Here is a 25,441-nt window from a genome sequence, read left to right on the forward strand (position 1 = left end):
GGTCGTAGATATATCCGCGGGGGTCAATATAAGATAGGCGTTATCTTTGGGAAAATTCCGGAAGGCCTTTAGAACTGACCGGTCCGAATTCCCTATATAAACATTGTTAATTTGGTGAAAAACGATGAGTATTTGCGAAACCACCTTTGGTATACTTTGGCTCTGTACATCTGGCTCATTTTTTTCATACACCTGGGTAAATAAAAAGGCCGTACGGAGAAGCTATTGGTCTGCCTCTGCTCGTACGGCGAGGGCTAAAAAGTTACCACGAGTGACATTCTCCTTTCATCAGCTATATAAAAAATGCCTAAATATTAGTAAAGGTATCACCTAGATACTAAAGTGACCCACGCTTTTCTTTATAGTAATTAAATAGTAGTGGCTAATATTTAGGAAGATAGCCACGCTTTTTTATAGTTATTTAAATAGTAGTGTATAATTTATTTTCTACTTTTTAGTGCATTATTACATAAAAGCTTGTTATTTAAACGTTTTTTAATGAATTTTTTTCAGTACTTTACATGTTTTATTCACAATAGTTACATGACTAAAAACCGTTGTCAAGTTTATAGCTTAAGTTTCAGTAAAGTATTATGGGGTAGCGTTGTCTAGTGGTAAAGAACTAGACTGCTGACCCGACTTAAACCATAGCACGCCAATTGAACGTGATGACGCACTTTTGAGCCTCCTCGCTCCACGCCCAACACGGCCGTGATGACGCGTGTGTATAGATCTACCTACTAATTCGGCCCAAATTTAATTAATTTATAAAAAATAATTATGCCACCAATTAAGTGAAATTGAATGTCACGATGCATTGTCTTCATGTCTTTACCCACGTACCAATTACGAACCGTATCTGTTAGTTAAAGTGTTTGCAATTTCATACGGCCGTTTCGATCTAGACAGACATACCGACAGACTGATGAGGAAGCAAGTTAAATAAAAGCTTGAAAAAAGCAATGTATGTTTGTGTGTGTGTGTGTGTGTTTGTGTCTGTCTTTTATGCATAACTACACCTCTAATCACATCGCCGTGAAAATTTGGGAAGTTGTTGTGAATATTCCTGGGGAGGTTTCGCAGGGGTGGTGCCTTGGCAGGGCGCGATTTTTGTTTTTTCTCTATATGCGGTATATACAAACAATACAAATCGTTCACACGATCGCCATAAAATTTTGGGACAATGTTGAGAATATTCCTGGGGAGGTTTCTACACTAAAATCATTTTCAAATTCACAGGGGTGGCGCCCCGGCAGGGCGTGATTTGTTTTCCCTCTATATATGGTATATAAAAATAAAAGTCGATTGCGGTTTCACAGCGTTCATCCGATAGCCATCAAACATTGGGGAGGCCATTAGAACACTCGAGGGAACGGTTCTGCAAAAAATCTTTTATAATTTTGTAAGGGCGGCGCCACGGGAGAGACTATTTTTCTCTATATACGGTATATAAAAATAGTAAAAGTGAATTGCAGTGACACCGTTCACACGATCGCCATGAAAATTTGGGAAGATGTTAAGAATGTCCATTTGGGCATTTGTCTCATTCGGACAAGTGTCCATTCGGACGTTTGTCGCATTCGGGCAAGTGTCCATTCGGGAAATAGGCCTTCGGGAAAACGGCATTCGGGCAAGTGTCTTTCTGGAATTTGTCGTAGTCCCCATTTTACTATCAACTGGTTGAATCGAAAGAATTTAAAGAGCTGACACCCAATACAAATATTTAAAATTTATCAAAAGGCAAACAAAGAAGACCGCAAAAATGAAAAATAAAAAATAAAAATTAATGGAAACGCCAATATCTAGGAAAGCATATTTAAAGCAATTAATGGACTAAATTTATACAACGCATCAGGTCAAGGCGGCCAGTTTATGAATTCTATGACGTTTGTAAATTATAAAATCGCCAATCTATAAGAATATTATTGTACATCCATATCAATGTAATCTTAAAACCCTAAACAGACAATTAATTAACAGCTATCTAACAACCAATACTGTTACTAAATAGCGACTAAAGAAATATTTACCGAAATCTTAGTGAACACGCTCGAAAAATGTTTATTAACTAATAAGCTCGGGCAAATCAAGTTGTGTACAGGGCAAAAACATAGAGAACCAAACACACTTTATTTCAAATAAAAGAGTAAACATAGCTTTAGTTGTGGAATTTACAAAAAAAAAAAGCTGAAATATCACTTTTTTTTCCTGATATCTGCTTACTTTCCAGAGGCATCGTGAGGGAGGGGTGGGCGGACCGCACTGGGCTACACCATTTAGGGGTAGGAGTCACACCAAGGCAAAAAATAGCAAAAGAAAAAATGATCGTTCTTGAATGTGTAATTAGCATTAAATATTCTTCTAAGAGTGGATCGGGGGGGGGGGAAGGTTGACAACATGACGTAAATCTGCTAACGATAGATAAAACAAGGCCACATCCAGTCGTATCAAGATGAAAATCGAAAGTAATATCTTTGGACACTTTAAAGCTATTACTGAAGTGTGACACCAACTAATCGTTGTATCATTTGCCCTAGGAAAGAGCTTTTGCTGACAATTGTAATATCTGATATTTCAATCGACTACTAGCATGAGTGTGGCATCAAATGTAATTATTTTCTACAAAAGCAATGATTTTTACGCTTGAATTAATAACTGTTAGAATTAGGCCCCTCAGTGCTTTTTCTTCGTAGATTAATATATGGTGACGCCACTCGACAAAAGGATACGTGGATGTCAACAAATACATCAACCACCGAAGTTGATTGCGATGAAACCACATTGGAGATTTACAAATCTACATATCAATAGGCAATAACAAAGTAAACAACAGATAAATATAATTGGTTGACTTGCAACATTGACACTTTTTAAAGCTTTTTCGATTACAAACGTTGTTAAAAATGTATTTGGGTGCTATGTTACTCATTTTCCTATACATAGAAAAGAAGACGAAGTTCATCCAGAAAATGGGTAGCTTCTAATATATTTAAATACGTAAAATATATATGTAAATGCGTATATATATATATATATATATATATATATATATATATATATATATATATATATATGTATATAATTCTTTTGGGTGGTGTTAACACCATTAGGTCAGCACCGGGTGACACCCGACCTAGCGACCTGCCCAAAGAACTAAAATTACTAGACACGTGAAACAAACAGACGAACAAATCTGGAAAGCGTGATTAACAAGGATGTGAGAGCAGACGAGGCAATAAATATCAATATTAACAAGACCATACGTGGCTTCAGCTAACTAAGCCAGATATATTATTGCACAGCCTTGCAACTCCAAATCGAGATAAGAATCTTCAAAATAAATGTTAAGTCAGTGTTTCATTATGGCTCGGAGAACTGAAGGGTTACCAAAACAAATAAAGTCTTCCACAAACAGATTTGCCCATGGGATACTATGTACAATGTACAAAAATAACCTACAATGTAGGCAACTTCAACACGTGGATAAAAGCACTTTATAACAATGTAAGCACTATAAGAGTATTTAGCTTATCAAACATGCGGATAGAAAATATTGGACTACGCTGTTAACAGTGCAAATTTAATACAGTCTGAGAAAGCAAAAAAGACAGTAGGGAAAATATTTATCAATTTCAGTACAGCCAGTGGCGAAACGATCTGAAGCCGACAAATCGAATGTTTTATGAACGGGATAAATTGTTGACAAAAACGACTACAATACACACATCACATTGGTTCACACACACACATACACACACACATTAACGTCGTTGTTACATATACAAGTGACAAGACACGACTCGGAGCATGTTCAGTAAAAATGACAGAAAATGGAACAAAAAATTGTAACACAACAAGTTTCACCTAAATGTAATTAACATATAGGTCTATAAGTCACCTAAGACAGTATTCATAACAAAAATTCAACAAACTAACAGTTTCATGAAACAACACACTCATTATGGAATTCATCTTTAAATACATAATTAGAAACATTGCAAAAGACACATTTATACAAAGAAATATTAATGGTGGGGTGGGATTTATAAATACAAAAATCAACACTTTTTAGTTAAAACATTTAGAAGTACTTAGGACAAACCGCACAATCACACTTTTATTTAATACTTTGTAGGACTTTAGAATATTCTTGAAGTTAATATTACAACACAACATTACATAAGATCTGGTATAGAACATTTTTTTCAGAGAAATATTGAACATATTTAAAAGAAACCGTAACATAATTGGAGAAAATACACAGAAAAATAATCGAATCCCTAGTCAAAAAATAAACGAACCAATTACATCTTAATCTGAGCTAAAAAATACAAAACAATACAATACAACAGTTATAAACAACGCATGCAAAAATTTACTTTAAAAAATATTATTGGATACGTGTATCTTCCTCAATGAGTCGCTTAACCAAAGCATCGCCCTTCCCCATCTTGAGTATCAACTTCTTCATTTTCAATGGCATGTGTCAGTTTTTTAGACAACCTAGACCATGGGTTCCCAAACTGGGGGTCGCGAAGGGCTTTCTATGGGGGGGGGGGGGGTCGCGAACTGGTAGACTAAACACTAGCAAGAAAAAAAAAGCAATAAATATTTAGAAGAATATCTGAAATTCGGCTAACTTACAATTAACATCGCAGGAAATGTAATAGAGAAAAATAATGCGTACTGGGCAAAGTTGTTCTAAGTCATGAGTATGAAATGTTCAAAACTAAAACGTCATTTCATGAAGCTAATTGCAAACGTCAGACACTTAATCGAAAATAGTTTTCTTCAACGAAACAGCATTAGTGCAAGCTTCATAGGCATCACATGAAGAAGCATTAGAAATTGCCAAGCAAAAACAACACAATAGGAATAAATCTCATCAACCCCTGCAAGTTGAATGGGGTGAAATTAATTCATCGGGATTTCAGTGCAGTAAAGATGCAACAAATAGCTCTACCTAATGATACTATTCAGCTGCTTAAAGCAGAATGTCCGTAGATGTTAAAGAACAAATTTTCAATAAAAGTAAGTTTTCACCATTGTTAGCTTTTGACGTTGATATATCAACATACATTAGTTCGTGTTCGCAGTTGCTTGCCTTTGTGAAATACATTATTTCAGATGATAGCAAAGAAGAGTTACTACTTGGTGAAGATATCATGGAGAAAATAAATACGTTTTTTTTTAACTGGATGATTAAAATGGGAAAACGGCTGTGGGGTTTGTACGAATGTTGCGCCTGTATGTTTGGGTCAAAATCGGGCTTTCAGAAAACAGTAAAAGATTTAGCTCCCTAACCAAGAGGAATCCACTGCATGATTCTCTGGTATGCCCTCACCAGCAAGACTGTTTCGACTCCATTGCTAATAAAAGTCGTAAATTAAATTTAATCTGGAGCCCTAAATGCTTATCTGTTTTAAGAACTAATCGTGTTTTTTGCAAAATTGGCGAACAAAAACAAATCTTGGAAATATTGCCATTTTTGAGAAACTCTGCAGTAGATGAATCTGATTGTGAGATAAATAAAAAAATTGAAAGATGAGATTACTGGGCATGTTAAATCTCTAGAAAACGAACCGTGGCGTTATTTTCTCTGAGCTGAAAGAAGAAGAAACTGCACGACGCGTAACCCATTCTCTGCGTCCCTTGATGTTGCCAACATTCCCGATGAATTACAAGATATACTTGAATTTGCGGAATGACTCCACGTCATATGAAAAACTGCTCACATTTTTGGTGTAGTGCGCACCAATTATACTCAAACCTGAAATTGATTGCCTTTCAAGTTTTAGTTCCTTTTGTGTCTACATATCTTTGCGAGAATAGATTTTCAACACTTTTCAAATTAAAAACAAAACATAGAAATAGATTAAATGTTGAGAATGACGTGAGATTGGCGTTAACAAAATAAACTGCGAATGTTGAGGCTAGTTAATAGAATGAAATTTTACTCATCGTTATCAGTATTTATTTATTTTGAAAGTCTACAAGAAATTCTTACATTAGTCCTTATAATTTCCTTATTCATTTCGACTTTTTAATTCCATGGGGGTCGCGGGCCACTTACTTTTTGTTAAAGGGGGTCCACTGACCTAGACAAAACAACCTCTCACTTCAAATTTCTAGAATGAAACTAAATTTATATTCACTACACATTAACAGACTCTAAAGAATACGCCACTCTTTGCAATTCCATACGAACTTCATAACTAATTTACATTAAGATTAACTTGCACTCAACTAATCACATGATCATGTAACACAATATATAACAGGTTAGTTAGAGACAGGGGCGTACGCAGGGGATGGTGGGTTAGGGTTATATATTTATATAAATAAGTAAGCAATATGATATATTAGTTTTTTTTCAGTTCTAAAAAGATACGAAACACCAAAAGCGCTTATACATGCTAACCAAGAAGGTGTATTTCTTCCAGGTATAATTTACGAATCATAAACCATTATAACGTAAACTATTATATTGCCTTTAGTGTTTTAATTTTTATCCGTTTTATACTATAAAATATTTGTTGTTTTTTTTTGAGGTTTTTTGTTTTTTTGCTATAGGAAATCATGAAGCTGAGATGTGCTATGGAGGAGAAGCTGATCTACACAAACATGTTACTGGCTGTACGAAGAATCCAGGTCACGGAGGTTTTACACCTCTTAAAGATTTCAACGCAAATTGTCTCCCCTCACGTTACCATGACGACGACCTTTTGTTTAAGACAATAAAAACATTGGCAGCTCTAACTGTCCAGGTAAAGACTAAATTCACCAGTCTAGAGAGACCAGAGTTTTACCCAGGCACTCAAGTTCCATATCCATGTTATAATGACAGAGGACGTCACGTGATGAGGTTAGGGACGGGGAGGGTGAGGTGGGTTAATAAGTACACAGAGAGTGACGGTGACGTAACTTGTCGTTGTGCCAAGTGTCAAGTCTCTGCCACACCCAGCAAAGTGTGGGGGGAGATTTATGTGTTTACGACTAAACACGTGGTGTTTGATGACAGTGAGGCAAGACAGACCAGTTGTGTTTTAGGTTTTGATGACAATAAAAGTCCAGTGGTCAGTCTTGATGGCTGGGAGGTGTTTGGGGCAGACAATGACAGAGATTACTGTGAGTTAAGATATGTGACATGTGATTTAGAGTTGGTTGATGAACTGGACAAGATGTATCGGCACTTTCGTGTTCAATGTAAGGCAGTAAGGAACAAATACAGGAGATTTATTGTTGAGGACATCTTGACCGTTATAGTGTCACATCCTCATGGCTGTCCTAAACAGGTCTCTGTAGGACAATGGACACACAAACATGAAAGAGCCAGCAAGTACACCAGGTACTGGTACACAACATGTACATGTCCAGGATCCAGTGGAGCGCCTGTCTACAGGCCTGTTTGTGACAAGTCCTTGTGTCACCATCCCCATAGTGGATCCAACGCTGAAGGAAATTATAGTGGTGAGTATTTGGGCTGATGTAACTATTAGTTCTCTCCCCTTATCACCATAATGTAAACAAACAAAATAGCGTAACGTTTCAATTTATTGCAGTGATTGTTTTTAGATTTATATCTATTTTCGTTATTTTATTTATTTTAAATAATGGAGACAGATATTTTGGCTTCTTTGAGCCTTTTCGCTAATTTTCATGATGTATTTGAGGCATGTTTTGAAAAACTGCGTAATAGCTTTGTCTATAACATGTATCGGCAAATTTGTTGTATTATCCTCACAATGGATTCTTAAACTATGTTTTAAGAGTTGTAGTTGTTTGTAGGCCTATATGTAAACACAATTATTACACAATAAAAATTAAATCATAAAAGAAAACATGTTTTATGTTTTTACTTTAATTCTTATATTGCTAATTAGCTTACTGACTATTCGAAAGTATTTGTGTAAATTTGTCCTGTATTTCACAGTTTAGACGCACTTTTGGTAGTTTTAAAACAACAGAAATTCAACTTTGAAAATGTACTAAGCTAACATAAATTAATAAATAAATAAATAAATAAATAAATAAATAAATTTTGACAGCCAGACACGTAATGTTTAACGAAAGTGAAGCGAGACAGACCACGTGTGTTTTAGGTTTTAATGACGATGAAAACCACGTGACCAGTCTAACCGGCTGGACTGTGGAAGAAGCAGACGTTGAGAAAGACAGATGTTGGTTGAATTACGTCACGTGTGATCTAGATTTTATTGATGAACTGGTCACAAAGTGGCGACATTTTGAAGATCTTTGTCGTGAAGTAAATAAAATATACGGGAGGTTTGCTGATGTGGACAAGTTGACCGTTATTGTATCACATCCTCATGGCTGTCCTAAACAGGTCTCTGTAGGACAATGGATAGAGAAACATGAACGGGATAATTTCTGGACCAGGTACTGTTATACAAGCAGTACATGTCCAGGCTCAAGTGGAGCGCCTGTCTACAGGCTTGAATATGACGGTTTGGTCTGTCAACATATTCACAGTGGGTCAAATTCATTGGGTAACTGTAGTGGGGAATATTGGGACTAATTCCATGTTTTGTAGTGACCTGTACTTTTTATATTAGATCTTGCAAAGGTAATTGTTGAAGTCATCGCTTTTATTTAACACATTTTTGCTGATACTTAAACCATGTAATCGTTAACCCTAACCCTAACCCAAGATCTCGGTAACACTGCTTGTATTATTTGAAAAATCAAAATTTAAAATTTTGCTTAAAATCTGTTTTTTTTGCAATTTAATATCTCAATCGCGAGGATAATATAAAAATTAAACTTTTTAATATACTATGTAAACAAGTTTTTTTGCGTTCAACCATAATTTTTCCCCACTTCGTTTTATTACTTAGAAAAAAACACATTATAACAAATAGTGAATGGCAATGTGGCCACAATTTAAGTTTTAACAACATGACAGACCTGTGAAACATACAAACCTATCCCCAGCTAAATCTATTTCAATACAGAAAAATTCCCTGCAGATCGCAAAATTTGTCTATATTTACACTTGTTTAATACCGACAAGATATGTACACAGTGTGTAGGTAAAAACGATGATGTAAAAAGTTGGATATTATTTAATACATTCTTTTAAGGTACTTTCTTGATTATTTATTTATGATGTCAGTTGAACTTTACAGTATAAACAAAAATTGGTCCCTTTAACACACATTTTGCTGTATAATACTAGCGTTTTAAATCTCAAGCATCAATGATGTGACTGATTGGGTCTTTCACTGTGTAAAAGTTATTTACACTACACCTTTACATTTTGGATGAAATGTGTAGGTTTTTTTCTAATATATTTTATTGCCGATCATTTCATGTAATTAATGTGTTCTAATGTATCAATTTTTTTTGTCTTAATTTTAGTTAAAATAATACATTTTTACAGTTTTTTCTTCTAAGCTTACTATTATGCTGTATTAAAACTATTGAATCATAATTACCACCGTAACATGGTGTATGTATGGTGTATGTCTGATAACTTTATTTTGGGAACATTATTTGTGTCTTTCCCCTCGTCTTCCTAAACACCCCAATTCAGTATGTTTTCTACAGAAACGTCGATTACACGTCATAAATCCAGAGTATGGCTCGTGACACCCAGATCTACAGTTTCCCGTTCCATAAAATTCGATAATAGTTTTGAAACGATAAGCGTACATTGATAAAATAAATCACTACTTTACATTAATTTGTGCCATATGAACCATTTAATATCACGTTAAAAGTTCAGAGAACACTAACACATTTATTGACTATTACCTGTATTTTGAGTCTTTATTTAAAAAAAATAATGAAACGTCACGTTAATTTGGAAACTGTTTACTAGAGCCCACTCCCCTATCGTCTAAATAGTACATCTTTATAAATTTGTCACATTTCAGCCGAATATTTCGCCTCGTTTTTGTTTTTGAATATCCACTTTCTTGGCCAAAATGTATATATATATATATATATATATACAAATACTAAATGTCTATGAACGTTATAATAGACTGCAATAATTAAGTATAGAATATTATGTTTAACTGCTAAAAATCAGCATTACATTTTCTTAACTCCATTTTACTCTTCTCATTTCCACTTATCGTGACAGAAATTAAATCCCTCTCCTCTCACACACTAAGCTTTCTGCCTAAGAACTTATAACTATTTTACTTATTGAAGTACACCACAGACGTTAGCATTAATGTATCACTTTTCGACACATCATTTAATTGTTGTATTGTTATTTTAATATGTTAGAGCTCATCATGTATTTTCACTGGTTGGTTGAAGATAGTGTAACTACAAGTTGCGTATTTTCATTTATGTCGTCTGTTTCTTTAATTATATCTTTTTCATTTACAAGAAATCAATAATTATGTTGCTATTACATTGCAGGTTACATTACGCTCTTCTGTCATAAACTCGAGAAAATAAAAATTTTAAAAATTACACAAACATCAAGTTTTGAACGTCACTCTTTAACATGTATACAGATTGGATTGCTGTTTACCCAATTTAAAATATTATTAACCTCTCCAAGCATCACATATTTAAAACATAGAAATTTAAATAACTATACAGTAGCTAGAGAAACATAGTTTAAGTTAAGCCTAGTGGATAAAGTATCGCAACATTGCCTAAGTTCGGGAATTCCTGATCTGATATTTCTCCCCACAGTATCACGTGACAATTACTTGGGGATTTAGCCTATTTTTAGAAAAAATTAATTGTGTGCCTTTTTCTGATTTGTACTTGTTTAAAATGTTTTCATCACAGAAAGAAGCCACTAGAAAAGAGGTGAGATAATCATTTAAAAAGTAGGCGATGGTAATGTTTAATGTAGAACACATACACACACGCATATATATATATATATATATATATATATATATATATATATATATATATATATATATATATATATATATATATATACACATAGTTCTACAAATATACCACCCATATATACTTTCATACATAAAAGTATATAAATATATATGTAAACCTATATTTATAAATATGCATATCATATATTTATAAATGAATTTCTTCAATAATATTAGGATATTTGAAGAAAGATTTGGCAACACTGATGATGTAATGTTAGAAAGTATGATGGGACATTTAAAAAAAAATATTGTTATGATTGCCTTACCACCTATCAGCAAATTGCTACATATACAAGCGTTTCTTTAAATTACCTTACAAAATGCTATAACTTTAACGGAGTGGTCACAAAATGCATTGTTTTTATTAGACGTACGCGAAAAGTTGTAGGCCTATATGCACGAATGCTGTAAAAACGAGAAAAAAAGAGGTTTAAAATAAACTAAATCAGTACATTTCACACCGATAAGGATGGTATGTAGTGCTTGGTTAATTCAACTCCTCTTTGGGGTTAAAAATTGTGACGCTGAATGTTGGCATAGCTAAAGAACTACTACCACGGGATCGTCTTTAAGCGGGGACTGGAGATGTAAATGTTGTAATTGAGGAATTTATTATTGTCTAACTTCATGCAATGTAATAACTATTACATGCCTGTAGCTGTAGGCAATTTATAGAACAAGCTCTTGCCCAGTAGAGTGACACATTCTCACTCTCACATACAGACGCGCGAATATACATAGGCATATAAACGCAGGTACATATGCGCATACACACATACTAACACACCGTTAAAACTTATTTTTCTCCGGCTTAAGAAGGTTTATAACGTTTAGATTGTTTAGTTAAAAGACCATCCCGTAGGTAAGCTTGTATGTCCGAACTCACCCCATTTTCCATACACAAGTAATAGCGGGGAAATAAAACAACCGTTATAGTTTATTTTTACAGCTAGGTTATAAATAGAATTTCGAAGCAACTAACTGAACGGCCATTTTGAAAAGCTTTTATCTTGAAGCTGAAGGTAAGATATTAGATTTTTCTTTTGATGTCTTAGTTTATAATTCTGTTTATAGATTAAGATAGATATATGATATAAGTGTGTTAATTACTACGAGCCGGCCCGCGGCATAACATACGCCGCTATTTAGTTGTTTCTAATTTTCAATAATTCATAATTTGTGAATTCGACAGTACCAACGCTGACACTGAAAATATTTCTTTAAAACACTATAAGTAGCTCGTTAAGGACCATAACCCCCCCCCCCTCCCCTTCCTTCCCTCCCCCCCCCCTCCTCCCCCCCCCCCTACGTTTAAAATCGTTGGCTCTGCTTGTAAACATTTAGAGTGAACACAGCTCACTAAAACCATGTAGGGGTGGGGAGGTAGGGAGAGCGTTTGCAGCTTGTTTTCTAACGGCTCGAAGAAGAGAATTATATATATATAGATCATTGGATTGAAAACACATTATTGAAAATTGATTAAGAAATATGTAACAGTCATTTACTAAATGCACAATTATTTATAACATAGACTAAAGCTAATTTTACATTTAGGCCTATTATATTAACCTATTATATTAAACAGCAATAGCTTTCAGCAACATTTTGGAAACTGACAGTAGGCAATTATCATTCTGCTATTGCTTTAGCGTTCCTCGTGTTTTAAAATTAAATGAAGAGGATATATATATATATATATATATATATATATATATATATATATATATATATATATATATATATATATATATATAAGGCATGTGTTTGGATACAGTTGTTGGACATTTTCTTTTAATTATTGAGTGTAGGCCTACATGTTTGCTATGTCTAGATAGAATTGCTTGCATACTATCTTTGTTGGAAACATTTGAAACAACAGTACACAAGTGTTTCCGATAGTTGAAAAAGCACGATATATTTGCTTATCGAGGCGAGTACCGGTCGAGTTATTGAATTCATAGCTCACGTTAAGTTAGAATATTAATTTAAAAACTGCAAAAATGCAACATCGTATTTTCTGAACTTTATTCCCCTCTCTCTGCCACTTATTTTGACCGAAATCAAATCTCTCTCCCCCTCACTCACTAAGCTTTATGTGGCAGACATTGAAGCTATTTTTACATATAAAAATACACCAAAGAAGTTAACTTTACAGATAAATTATCATTCTAATATTATTTTTTATCGCTTTTCAACACGGTTGTTGTATTAGTATTATTATATTATAACATGTTTGAGTGCATTGTGCACTTTACTTGTTGGTGGACACTATTTTGTGTATTTAAACGTTGCTGGTTCTGTCATAAACTCAAAGAAAAAAAGTATTATAAAACTCATTAAGTTTTAAAAGCTTTAACGTGTGTAAATATTTAATTGCTGTACAAACTAATTTACAAGTTATTAACTCTACATGTTACAGTGTTTTAAAATATAGACATTTAAATTAGTATAAAATAGTTCGAGAAACAAAAACACACATTTAAACCTAGTGGAAAAGTCATGGCAACATTGCGTCATTTCGGGAATTCTTGATCTAATACAGTATCACAAGACACTTGCATGGCGGTTGTAAAGTATTGATTTAGAAAATCGATCATTCTCTGTTTTATAAGGTTAATTTATTCACCAAAAGACAAAGCTAAGAATAATTTATAATTTATTTTAATTCCTTTTCTGTATTATTCTAATGTGTTTACCTGCTTGCTAAAATACTGCCATTACAGTAAGAAGCTAATAGAAAGCAGCTGGAATAATAAGGGAGCTAAAGATAGTGCCTTATGTATTTCCTTGATATAGGCCTACATATACACCGCCCATTTGTGTGTGTGTGTTTGTCTGTGTGTGTATGTGTGTGTGTGTTTGTCTGTGTGTGTATGTACGAGTAATTATTTGAACAAAATATTTGGCTACGCTGATAACTGAAAGTATGTTTGGACGTTTAAAAAAACACTCGAGTTGTGTGTGATTAGTTCAACACGTATAAGCTGATTGCCTCAAAGAACTTGCGACAATTAAAAGCGTTTGTTTAAATTACCTAAAAAAAGCCTATAAATGTTAAGGGGTTAGAAATGCATCATACTTTCGTAAGACATAAACGGAAAGCTGCATATACGCGAATGCTGACAAAAACGAGAAAAATGAAAAGGTTTCTTAATAGACAAATTTAAGACATTTAACATCACATTAAGGCGGTGTGTCATGTGTGGTTAATGCAACATTTCTTTGATCACATGGGGTTAAAATAGCAAAGATGAATGGAAGGTCTAACACGGGGATAGACTTAAATAAAATTAAATAAAGACTGAAAATGGTGTAACTATTTTTTGGAACAATATGATATTTTAATGCCCAAATTTGATATGAATATGTGAACAAGTAAAACATCGATACTGGTCAAGGAAGACACGCTCTTACTCTCCAACACACGCACACACACACACACCAACATACTAAAAAGAATACTGAAATTCGCATTCCCACTGAAACACACAAGATAATTAAACTTAGTTTATCCTACTCAGGATGAGTAAAACATTTGGATAGTTTTTACGAGCAAAGCACTACCCCCGTTGGCCTATAAATGTAAGTAAAAATTGAATTGCTAACATTCTTCATACCCCGAAAACATACATACACCTATGCGTAACTTCAGTTTAAGATAGCTTGGGGAAAAGAATGTATACAATTAATTAGCCTATTTCATCAGACATTGTCTTGTTCATTTCCTTTTTCTGTTTGAGATGCATCGTAATCAGAGTTTCTTCCAGGCATCCCTTAGGGGGGGGGGGTTCTTTGCTAAACACGGGTACTTCGCTACTTTCAATACCTTAACGGTGCCTTAACCCTACATATTTTAAGTACATTTTACATCGTATAATCTTGACTTAAACATTTTCGACACAAATAGACCACACGTTATTTAACCAATGCAGTGTCTTAACTTCCCATACACAAGTAATAGCGGGAAAATCAGACAACCGGTACATTTTATTGGTTATAAATAGAATTTCGTAGTGCCTGTCTGGAAGGCCATTTTGAAAACATTTTTATTCGCAGCTGAAGGTAGAGTTTAAGTTTGTTGTTGATGTCTTACTTTATAATTCTTTATAATAAAGGTCTATATTTATAGCTGTATTAATTGGGATCATTGTATTAAAAACACAACTGAAAGCAAATTAAAGAAATTATGAACAGCTATTTTCTAAGTGGTTAATCTATATTTAGTTACGTTAAGACCAGTGCTTCTTCCAGACTTTTTCCTCCGGGGGGACACTTGAAATTTTCGGGGTGGGGGGGAGGCGGTAGACTTTCTTCGGGGGGGGGGGGCGGACACTGTTAAAAGTAGGCCTATTTATTTTCTATATAAATTATATAAATTTCATTTCGTTCGGGGGGGGGGGGGGGCGGTAGAATTTTTTTCGGGGGGGGGGGGGGGGGGGGGAGTGTGTGTCTTGTTGTGTTACTGTACTTCATTCAGCAGCTTATATGCGACCATTGAAGAGGTAGGACTTGACAAAATTATGTGGTCAACACTGAATTTGCAGTAAACTGACTTATAGAGAAAGCGATGCCGTTAAAATATACATCCAGTTTTAACCGTATCTCTGATCTTAATGGGAAAGTTTCAGTGTAAGAAGTTACTTGTTTGGGAATATTTGTACTTTAACCACCTGACGACCTCATATATAGGCTCCTATCATACTTATGAGGTAGTTAAAGGGGGGTGGGGGGGGGGTAGAGACTTGACTGAGTGGGAACTTTTCACATCCCCCCCCCCTCTATCGACCCCCTAGAGATGCTTGAAAGTACCCTAATGTTTTCTAGTTTTTAGCATTGATGATCCATGTGCCAGAAGGGATGATACAACATTTAACTATAATACATAAATAATTATTAAAATATTTAGCCTTTATAAAATAGTTGAAACAAAACATTCTAGATACGAGATACACATTATGGAACTATATACGACTACAATTATATCTAACATTTATTCAATATTTAATAGTAGACATACAGGTTAACGACTAACTGAATTCAACACAATTATCAGTAGATTTAAAATGAGGCAATTAAAACTTGTAAAATCGACGCCCAAAAAGTAATCGAGTACTAAATCGAGCATCAATAACGTTAGGTTTAGATTATGCAAAATTAATAAATAAAAATAATGTATGTTTTGTAGATAGTTTTTATGTCTGGCATTTACTTATCGAATAATCTTATTTTGCAATCAAAACTTGAGTAGTTATATCTATAACTTGATAAATAGTGTTCGTATCTTTTTATCGATACTATAATATTTATCAAAATAAATATCATTTGTAGCAGACGTTCGCACTTCCTTGGTCGCCCGTTTTGTTAATGGACCTGCTTTCAACACTAGAATCTAGGTTTAGACCGACTTAAAAATAAAATTCACAGCAGATCTCATAGTCTCATCTGAGTAATAGATTCTACGGATCAGTTAGGTAACCATTTAAATAATTTTATTAATTGATCGAGCCCAAATAGAGCTAGATCTATGGTTTTTTTTTTTTAAATTCTAGATTATCTAGATCTAGATCTAGATCTAGATATTATCTAGATCTAGATCTAGGTCTACAACTAGATCTAGAGTCTAGACTAGACTCTAGACAAGAGAGATCTATTCTAATTTCCAGACTCTAGCTAGATCTAGCTAAATCTAGGACTGACTAGTCTAGATCTACATCTACACACTCTAGAATACTAGAGAATCTAGATCTAGATCTAGAAATCTAGATTCTAGATCTAGCTAGAGTCTAGCTACTGCTCTAGGTCTAGAGTTTAAAAGTATAGATCTAGATCTAACTAGAGAGTCTAGCTACTGCTAGAGAATCTAGAGTTTAAAAGTATGTTGAGTCTAGAGATATTTCTAGAATCTAGATCTAGGCGTGTCTAGATCTAGATCTAGATCTAGACGTGTCTAGATCTAGATCTAGATTCTACTTTTCAGTTTTAGATCAAAATCTAGATTAAGTCTAGATCTAGAGGTCTAGATCTAGACTAGATCTACTCTAGATTTCTAGATGTGGATTCTAGAGATCCAGTATCTAGATCTAGATTCTAGATCTAGAGTTAGAGATCTAGCTAGAGTCTAGATCTAGATTTCTAGATCTAGACTTAGGCTATAGATATAGATCTAGAATTTAGAATTAGATCAAGTATGTCTAGATCTAGATCTATCTATATTATAGATAGATCTAGATCTAGACATAGACTCCATGGCATAGAGCCAAGAGTTTTAGTCTTCTTAAGAGTAGTACTTAAGTAGGCCTAGATTTAGATCTTAGGTAGTCTAGATCCAGGATCTAAATCTAGTACAGTAGTAATAGATGTGACTACTATTCTCTTTATATTCATAATAGTTCAAAACTAAATGTTATAACTGATTTTTATTAAGCTCATTAAAGATCCAGGCTAATTAGGTAACTTATTTGCTGTAATTACTACTAAACAAGATTCTTCTGAAAATATTTTTATTTAAAGTGTGATCTAAACTTTTGGGCATGGGAATATTCTAAACTAATTAGATTAGGCAATGTATTTACAGAAGCTGTTGAGCATTTACATTGTGTATTTTTCTTGTTTCAATAAGTTACAATTGCTGCATACTTAGTTCTGATGTGTTAATTGATATTGCTAATTACAATACAACACTCAATATAGTTATTAAATATAGTTGAGAAAAATTAACAGCAAATTATCTGATAAGCATATTAAGTCTATATGGTTTACAAAAAATTGCAATTAAACTCAATATTGATTAGCTTAGATTTAACTTAAATTTGCTCTTCTACTTCTAGACTCACACTTTTGACTTTAATTAAAATAAATTAATTTTTTTTAAAGTAAACATTGATCAAAATTGTTTCCATGAGAATAATCAGATGCTTTTGTTTTCAAGGTTTAGTGGACAATTGTGAGTGACAGCTGGTTGATATCCAAATATTTGTATAACAGTTAAGCAGGTAATTTTATTCTGCATTTTTAAGGTCTCATTTTCAAATAAAACTCCTTCTTAAGAAAAATAAATAGTTGAAAATCACAAATAATTTTTTAAAATCTTTATCAAAAGCTAATATCAAATAAATAATAAGCTTGTATGTGCTATGTTTATACCCAAAAAAATTATCAACAGTGTTAAGTAGCTTTTTCACTATTTAGTAGAAACAAACCTATTTTAAATTACAATACTACATGTTTATTAAACTTGAGGAACTTTTATCTGCAGATGTAAAGTTAATTCTGCACTTATTAAGCCCTAGTTATTATTTGATATTAATGATCTATTACCATATCTACAGTAACACAAACCATGAAAACCCAAAACAAAGTGACAGAAGGAAAATTGGAGCCATCAAGTACACCTGAAGGTAGAGCCAGATAAATGTTACATCATTCTTTTAACCAAATCTTTAAGTAATTTTGCTAATTTAAAAACTATTGTAGCATTTTTAGTATACAAATACTTTAAAAATCAACTCCTTAATAACCTTTATGTGATATCTATAAGTGTAAAAACAAAATATTCAATACCCGATGAATTCAATGAAAATGTATTTTCTTACATACATGACTACGAACTTTGAGAGGGTATCAATAATGCTGTAACTGTAATAGTTTATCTCAGTAATGCCACGTTTATTGTCACTGTAATTATAAAGTAATGTATGTGTTATTTTCTTATTATTTTATTTAAGATGTGCCATACTGTGAGAGGCCAAGTAAAGTTTCCAAAAGTGACCAAACAGATGTCTTTATTCCAGGTAAGACATGACAAACATAAGACTAATCTAGTATAAACAATTATAAATCTGTGCTAGTATAAACACGTAGATGACTTTAGTACAGTAAATGTAAAGTTGATTAAATGAAGGACATGGTAAAAGTTTAATTTATACCTATATCAGTTTGCTAAATTAAGTGTCAGTGTAAACATAGTATAAACTCAAAATAATAATAGGTGCATTTTATATCAATGTTTAAATTTTTAGGCTGTTTAAATAATGTGTTTCCCCTATTCCTGTAGGAAATCATGAAGCTGAGATGTGCTATGGAGGAGAAGCTGATCTACACAAACATGTTACTGGCTGCAAGAAGAATCCAGGTCACAAAGGTTTTATACCTCTTAAATATTTCAATGCAAGTTGTCTCCCCTCACGTTACCATGACGACGACCTCATGTCTGAGACAATCAAAACATTGGCAGCCCTAACTGTCCAGGTAAAGACTAAATTCACCAGTCTAGAGAGACCAGAGTTTTACCCAGGCACTCAAGTTCCATATCCATGTTATAAGGACAGAGGAAGTCACGTGATGAGGTTAGGGACGGGGAGGGTGTATGAGGTGAGCAAGTACACAGAGAGTGACAGAAAGGGAACTTGTCGTTGTGCCAAGTGTCAAGTCTCTGCCACACCCAGCAAAGTGTGGGGGATGGTTCGTGTAGTGACAGCTAAACACGTGGTGTTTGATGACAGTGAAGCGAGACAGACCAGGTGTGTTTTAGGTTTTGATGACAATAAAAGTCCAGTGGTCAGTCTTGATGGCTGGGAGGTGAGTGGTGTGGCAGACATTGAGAAAGACTTGTGTTGGTTGAGATATGTGACATGTGACTTAGAGTTGCTTGATGAACTGGGCAAGATGTGGCAGCGCTTTGATGATCTATGTAGGGAAGTAAGGAACAAATACGAGAGATTTGCTGATGTGGACAAGTTGACCGTTATAGTGTCACATCCTCATGGCTGTCCTAAACAGGTCTCTGTAGGACAATGGACACACAAACATGAGAGGGGTAATGGCATCACCTACGCCAGGTACTGGTACACAACATGTACATGTCCAGGCTCCAGTGGAGCGGCTGTCTACAGGCCGGGATATAACCCGTGTATGTTGTATGACCATCCCCACAGTGGATCAAACTCTGAAGGAAATTATAGTGTGGAGTGGGTGGACTGATGTAACTGTTAGTTCTCTCCCCTTGTCTACACAATGTAAACAAACAAAATGGCGGAAACTTTCCCGTCCTTAAACTGTTTGTGTTAATACTTTCATGTCTTGTAAACATTTTATTACATTTAAATGATTAAAACAAATGTTTTGATTGATACAAACCGTCTAACCGTTATAATTTGCATCTACCACAATGTATTTTAGGCACTTTTCATGTTTAATGTTGTAAATATTATCTCTGTAACAAATGTCGGCAACATTGTTGTACCATGAATTGTATCTTTACATATTACATTTCATGCTATTTTTTTGTTTTCAAAATTATTACATACTAGAAAATAAATGAACAAGATAAAACTTATTTGTTTTGTTTTCTTAATTTATTTTTATAGACTAATTAGAATTAGCAAATTGTTATCAAACAACTTTTTGATACTGTTGTTGGTATTACCGTCATGCTGTCGTTGGTTTTAAAACATTCCCAATTCATTGTAACGACAAGGCCGACGTGTAGCCTATATATGGATAAATAATGTCTAGTTACGATCTATTTCAATGAAGTGAAGTTCAAATAAACTTAACTGATACCAGACACAACCGTTAAAATCTACATCTTGTGTTGTCCTGCTCCAATAGAAATGTTAAGTGAGATCGGAGTTTGTCGCTCTGATAGACTGACACTTGTGTAAACATTTTCTTTATTCTTATTTCTTCTAAATACTTTCACCATCTGGTGATAGAACAATCGCATGTTGAAATGTAAGTCTCTCGTTGCTGAGTCCATCTATCTCTAATGGGTACCTGAGTCCATCCAGCTCTAATGGGTACCTGAGTCTATCCAGCTCTAATGGGTACCTGAGTCCATCCAGCTCTAATGGGTACCTGAGTCCATCCAGCTCTAATGGGTACCTGAGTCCATCCAGCTCTAATGGGTACCTGAGTTAATCGGGTAGTTTAAACGCGTCTGTGACGGCATAATTTAATTATGCCATTTTCAAAGAATTATTTGACTCTATTTCATCTGCTAGATTGACCTTCACATTTTAAAGATAACGTAACTTCCTTAGATTTTATGGCAACTCTTGGTAAATATTGGTAACATTACAAACAATGATTAACGTGAACAAAACCAACGGTTCATAATGAGCTCACAAAATATTTAAAGGTTGAAAAACCAAAGTAGAATGTTCCACTATCTGTTACCGGAAATCGCTGAAAAGTTGATACAGAACTACAAATTTGATATAATACTTGTACATGGAATTTCATCCACCTAGCTATAACAGTATTCAAGTTATCGTGTACAGACACGCATACGCACACATAGACATGCGGACATAATTGCAAAGCCCAGATTTTCCGATTCGATTTCGCAGAGATATTCTTTTTTGCACGATAAAATTAAGTCCTCTATACTCTGTATATGATGAAGTACTGAGGTGTAAATCGATGAAAAGTGTCATTTGATTTTATGTGAAAGATCATAATACTTCCTCTATACTCTGTATACGAGAAAGTAAAAAAAAAAAAAAAAAAAAAAAAAAAGAGTACAGTCAAAGGGAAGCAACAATGAAAATATTTTAAGAAAAAAGATTTTCATGATTATCTTTCTTTTTTTTTCCTGTAGTTTCAATAGTTTATGTCGTAAATCTCTCTATGCTTAACACAGGAATATATTAACCTCCATCGTATTATAGGGGCATTCATATATGGTATAAATTGTGTTCCATAAAATGACATCTTCTTAATGTATTTAATGTTTTGCTTTGTCTTTGGTCATTTAGTATTGGTGCCTTTAGTTGGCGCTGCACTGTAAACTCTGCACGAACAAAGTGTCATGGTCAAAGGGAAATAACAATGAAAATATTTCACATTCAATAGATATTCATGGTTGTCTTTCTTCATATTTCTTCAGATCCATAATTGTTTTGTCAACGTTGTAGCAAACATCAATAAAAACAATACCAAAAGAGATGCCACGAAACAGTACCAATGAAGTCGTCAACTTGTGTCGTTTAAACCTTACAGAAAGAGTCTTAAAGTGGCTATAACTACAATAGTGCCAAGCTGGGCAGCCTACAAGGAGACAGGTTATTGTACACGGTATCAAGTGCCCAAACCGTTTGGTTACTTTGAGAGAAAGCAATGCATTTTAAAGATGACAACAGAAATTTTAAACAACATTTTAACACGTTTTCTCTGCCGCCCACGGATTGAGATTAAAGTCCAGGCCAGCCTAAGATGATGTAACGGGCCTGTTAGGGGAATTCAAGACAATATATATTAACATGCAGACAATAGGTACAGCCCTATCAGAAAGAGAAAAAGACGTCAGACACGATTAGACGACTACATAAAACAAAATAGGACCGGCTCAGTGTACTAGTGTCAGTGGGTGCATCACCGATGTAGATACAAAAGAAATCTCTAGGTGTGAGCTGTATGGCAAGGAATATGCATAGTAAAATTGTCTACCTTGTTCGTCAAGTAAATTATTATGATTGCTTCGATTTTCTTTGGCATGGCACTGTTCCTTATTGGATGTTACGTACGCATCAATACTGCATTCCACTGTGATACAACACATTAAAATGCCCTCCATACAATACACTATACCCAACACGGCGTTTATTCCTAATAAAATAACATTCGTTTTCTATAATATTTGCAACTTGGGAAAAAGAATGCAATCGAACTGAAAAAATAGTAAAAAGGCCGGTAAAAAAACACATTGCTGAAATAATTTTATTATTTTTATTAATCAAAATGTGCAGAGATTTTATGAGCTACCAAAACTTTGAATATAATATCAAAACGGAGTGTGTTTTATTTTGTGTATGTGTGTGTATGTGTGTGTGTGTTTGTGTGAGTATGTGTGTATGTTTTGTGTATCGAGTTACATTTTGCATCTTTATTTCATCCCTAGATCTATGCAACATCTATATTTAGCATCGATAAGGTCCTACGGGGATAACGCACATATCGGTTATTTCTAAACACCTGAACGAGGTGTGTAGATCTATGTGTAGCACAGCTCGAGGTGTATAGATCTATGTGTAGCACAGCGCGAGGTGTTTAGATCTATGTGTAGCACAGCTCGAGGTGTGTAGATCTATGTATAGCACAGCGCGAGGTGTTTAGATCTATGTGTAGCACAGCGCGAGGTGTTTAGATCTATGTGTAGCACAGCTCGAGGTGTTTAGATCTATGTGTATCATAGTTCGAGGTGTGTAGATCTATGTGTATCATAGTTCGAGGTGTGTAGATCTATGTGTATCATTGCTCGAGGTGTGTAGATCTATGTGTATCATAGTTCGAGGTGTGTAGATCTATGTGTATCATAGTTCGAGGTGTGTAGATCTATGTGTATCATAGTTCGAGGTGTGTAAATCTATGTGTATCATAGTTCGAGGTGTGTAGATCTATGTGTATCATAGTTCGAGGTGTGTAGATCTATGTGTATCATAGTTCGAGGTGTGTAGATCTATGTGTATCATAGTTCGAGGTGTGTAGATCTATGTGTATCATAGTTCGAGGTGTGTAAATCTATGTGTATCATAGTTCGAGGTGTGTAGATCTATGTGTATCATAGTTCGAGGTGTGTAGATCTATGTGTATCATAGTTCGAGGTGTGTAGATCTATGTGTATCATAGTTCGAGGTGTGTAGATCTATGTGTATCATAGTTCGAGGTGTGTAAATCTATGTGTATCATAGTTCGAGGTGTGTAGATCTATGTGTATCATAGTTCGAGGTGTGTAGATCTATGTGTATCATAGTTCGAGGTGTGTAAATCTATGTGTATCATAGTTCGAGGTGTGTAGATCTATGTGTATCATTGCTCGAGGTGTGTAGATCTATGTGTATCATAGTTCGAGGTGTGTAGATCTATGTGTATCATAGTTCGAGGTGTGTAGATCTATGTGTATCATTGCTCGATGTTTGCGTTAAAATGATTGGCACTTTGAAAATTGTTTCAGTCGAAATGTAAATAGAACGATTTATAAATAGAATTATAATGAAATTGAGACTACTTGAGCCTGGACGTTTTGCTCGTGTACTCTGTTCTATCTCTGATGGTGTCATTTGAGGGAGAATCGGGAATAATTTAATTTCAGCAGTTTTTCCCGCTTTATATTCCCCATGATCAACAAAGCTGGTGTTATAAGTGTTTCCCCAATGGTTTGTCGTTTACGATCAGGTAAGCAGCTTTCAACGATCCAGTAATAATCGATTTGTTGATGGGCACAAAGCATAGAGCAAGCAGAATATACTTGTTATCGAATTTAGCTCTCTTCACCTTTAAGAGTTTTTAAAATCTGACGAGCATTTCATAAAAACCAGCTTTCTATTGTATTATAATTAACTGCAGGCCAACCCGTATTATTCAACCTACCCATTGTCGTAACTAAATATTTACATTACATTATGTTAACGTACACATAGAGACGATGTAAGCGTCTTGTACACGGGTCAATTAACCTAGCATTTCTCACGTATTACTCACCTCAACTGAATTATACCCATATGAGTTAACAAACCCCTTCTGTTAAGTACACAAAAAATACCTAGCATAAGTAAAATTTAAAACTCGGAGCACATTTTATATTCAATACATTTCTGGAAGCGTCAGGTACATGCTGCTAGTTTTGTATTTTTAAAAAACTGTGTTTCTGCTGGCGAATGTACATAGTTATTACAACACACTGGTGATATTCCTACAATGTAACCCAACAAACTTGGTACTGTGACATATCTGGGCTAGGGTTAGAAAATACATGCGTCAGTATTTGAATTGTATTCTTGAAATAGCTAAATCTATTATAGGTCTGAATCATCACATATGTGATTGCCATATGTTTACACTGTACTAAAGTGAGGCTAAATTCATCTACCAGATTTTTCATAATGCGTCTCTCTGCCTTTTCACTATACAACAACATAAGTTTTCATATTACACAATTTAATCAACAACTCTGTTTTGCTTTTGACAGCTCCTGCGACCGAGCTGATGTCAAGTTGTACATGTAACTTCTCTCCCTTGGGTCCATTAGTTGAGTTGATTGATGTGACCTGATGCAAGGGTGATAACTGACTCTTCTCAACTCACTAACCAGATATGTTTTATTTAGCTGCAATTATTCAATATTCTGTCACATCATAGAGCTAATAAATATAATATTAAACAATTCTTACAATTATAATTGTATTCATGTATACTAGCTTTTATTAGCATTTCATGTATAGAGATGTAATTGTATATATATATATATATATATAGGCTTTATATATATATATATATATATATATATGCGTGTGAGAGATTCAGATGCGTAGCGTCCATTCCCGGCGCCAGGGGACAAACTTTCAATTTGCACCCCCCCCCCCCTTCAAACTTTCAATTTGTTTTTCCAACCCATTTTGGCGACCCCTAACGTCGGCGCCCGGGTACAAAAGGCCCCACCCCTGCCCTTCCCCTTGCTACGACTCTGGAGAGATTAAGTACATATGTGTGTAGATGTGTATGCGTTTTATTTTTTTTATAACATTTCAGGGGTAGGTAAAAAAATAAACAAA

The 25,441-nt window shown here is 34.4% G+C and overlaps 1 protein-coding gene across 4 annotated transcripts; it reads left to right on the plus strand.

The window, feature by feature from the left end:
- Positions 1-11,887: 11,887 nt before the first annotated feature.
- On the plus strand, positions 11,888-20,163 carry LOC131934709 (uncharacterized). Of its 4 annotated transcripts, none has more exons than XM_059290793.1 (5): positions 11,888-11,914; positions 17,821-17,884; positions 18,221-18,289; positions 18,617-18,682; positions 18,946-20,163. In XM_059290793.1, the coding sequence occupies exons 3-5, from the start codon at positions 18,232-18,234 to the stop codon at positions 19,869-19,871; spliced, it is 1,050 nt and encodes a 349-aa protein (XP_059146776.1). In that variant the 5' UTR covers positions 11,888-11,914; positions 17,821-17,884; positions 18,221-18,231; the 3' UTR covers positions 19,872-20,163. The 4 variants fall into 4 exon arrangements, with proteins under 4 accessions (XP_059146776.1, XP_059146774.1, XP_059146775.1 ...); XM_059290791.1 differs by lacking the exon at positions 11,888-11,914 and adding an exon at positions 14,920-14,954; XM_059290792.1 differs by lacking the exon at positions 11,888-11,914 and adding an exon at positions 16,198-16,363.
- Positions 20,164-25,441: the final 5,278 nt, after the last annotated feature.

The sequence above is a fragment of the Physella acuta genome, unplaced genomic scaffold, assembly GCF_028476545.2.
Source record: "Physella acuta isolate Inbredline_101_S28 unplaced genomic scaffold, ASM2847654v3 ptg000116l, whole genome shotgun sequence".
Classification (NCBI taxonomy): Eukaryota; Metazoa; Mollusca; class Gastropoda; family Physidae; genus Physella; species Physella acuta.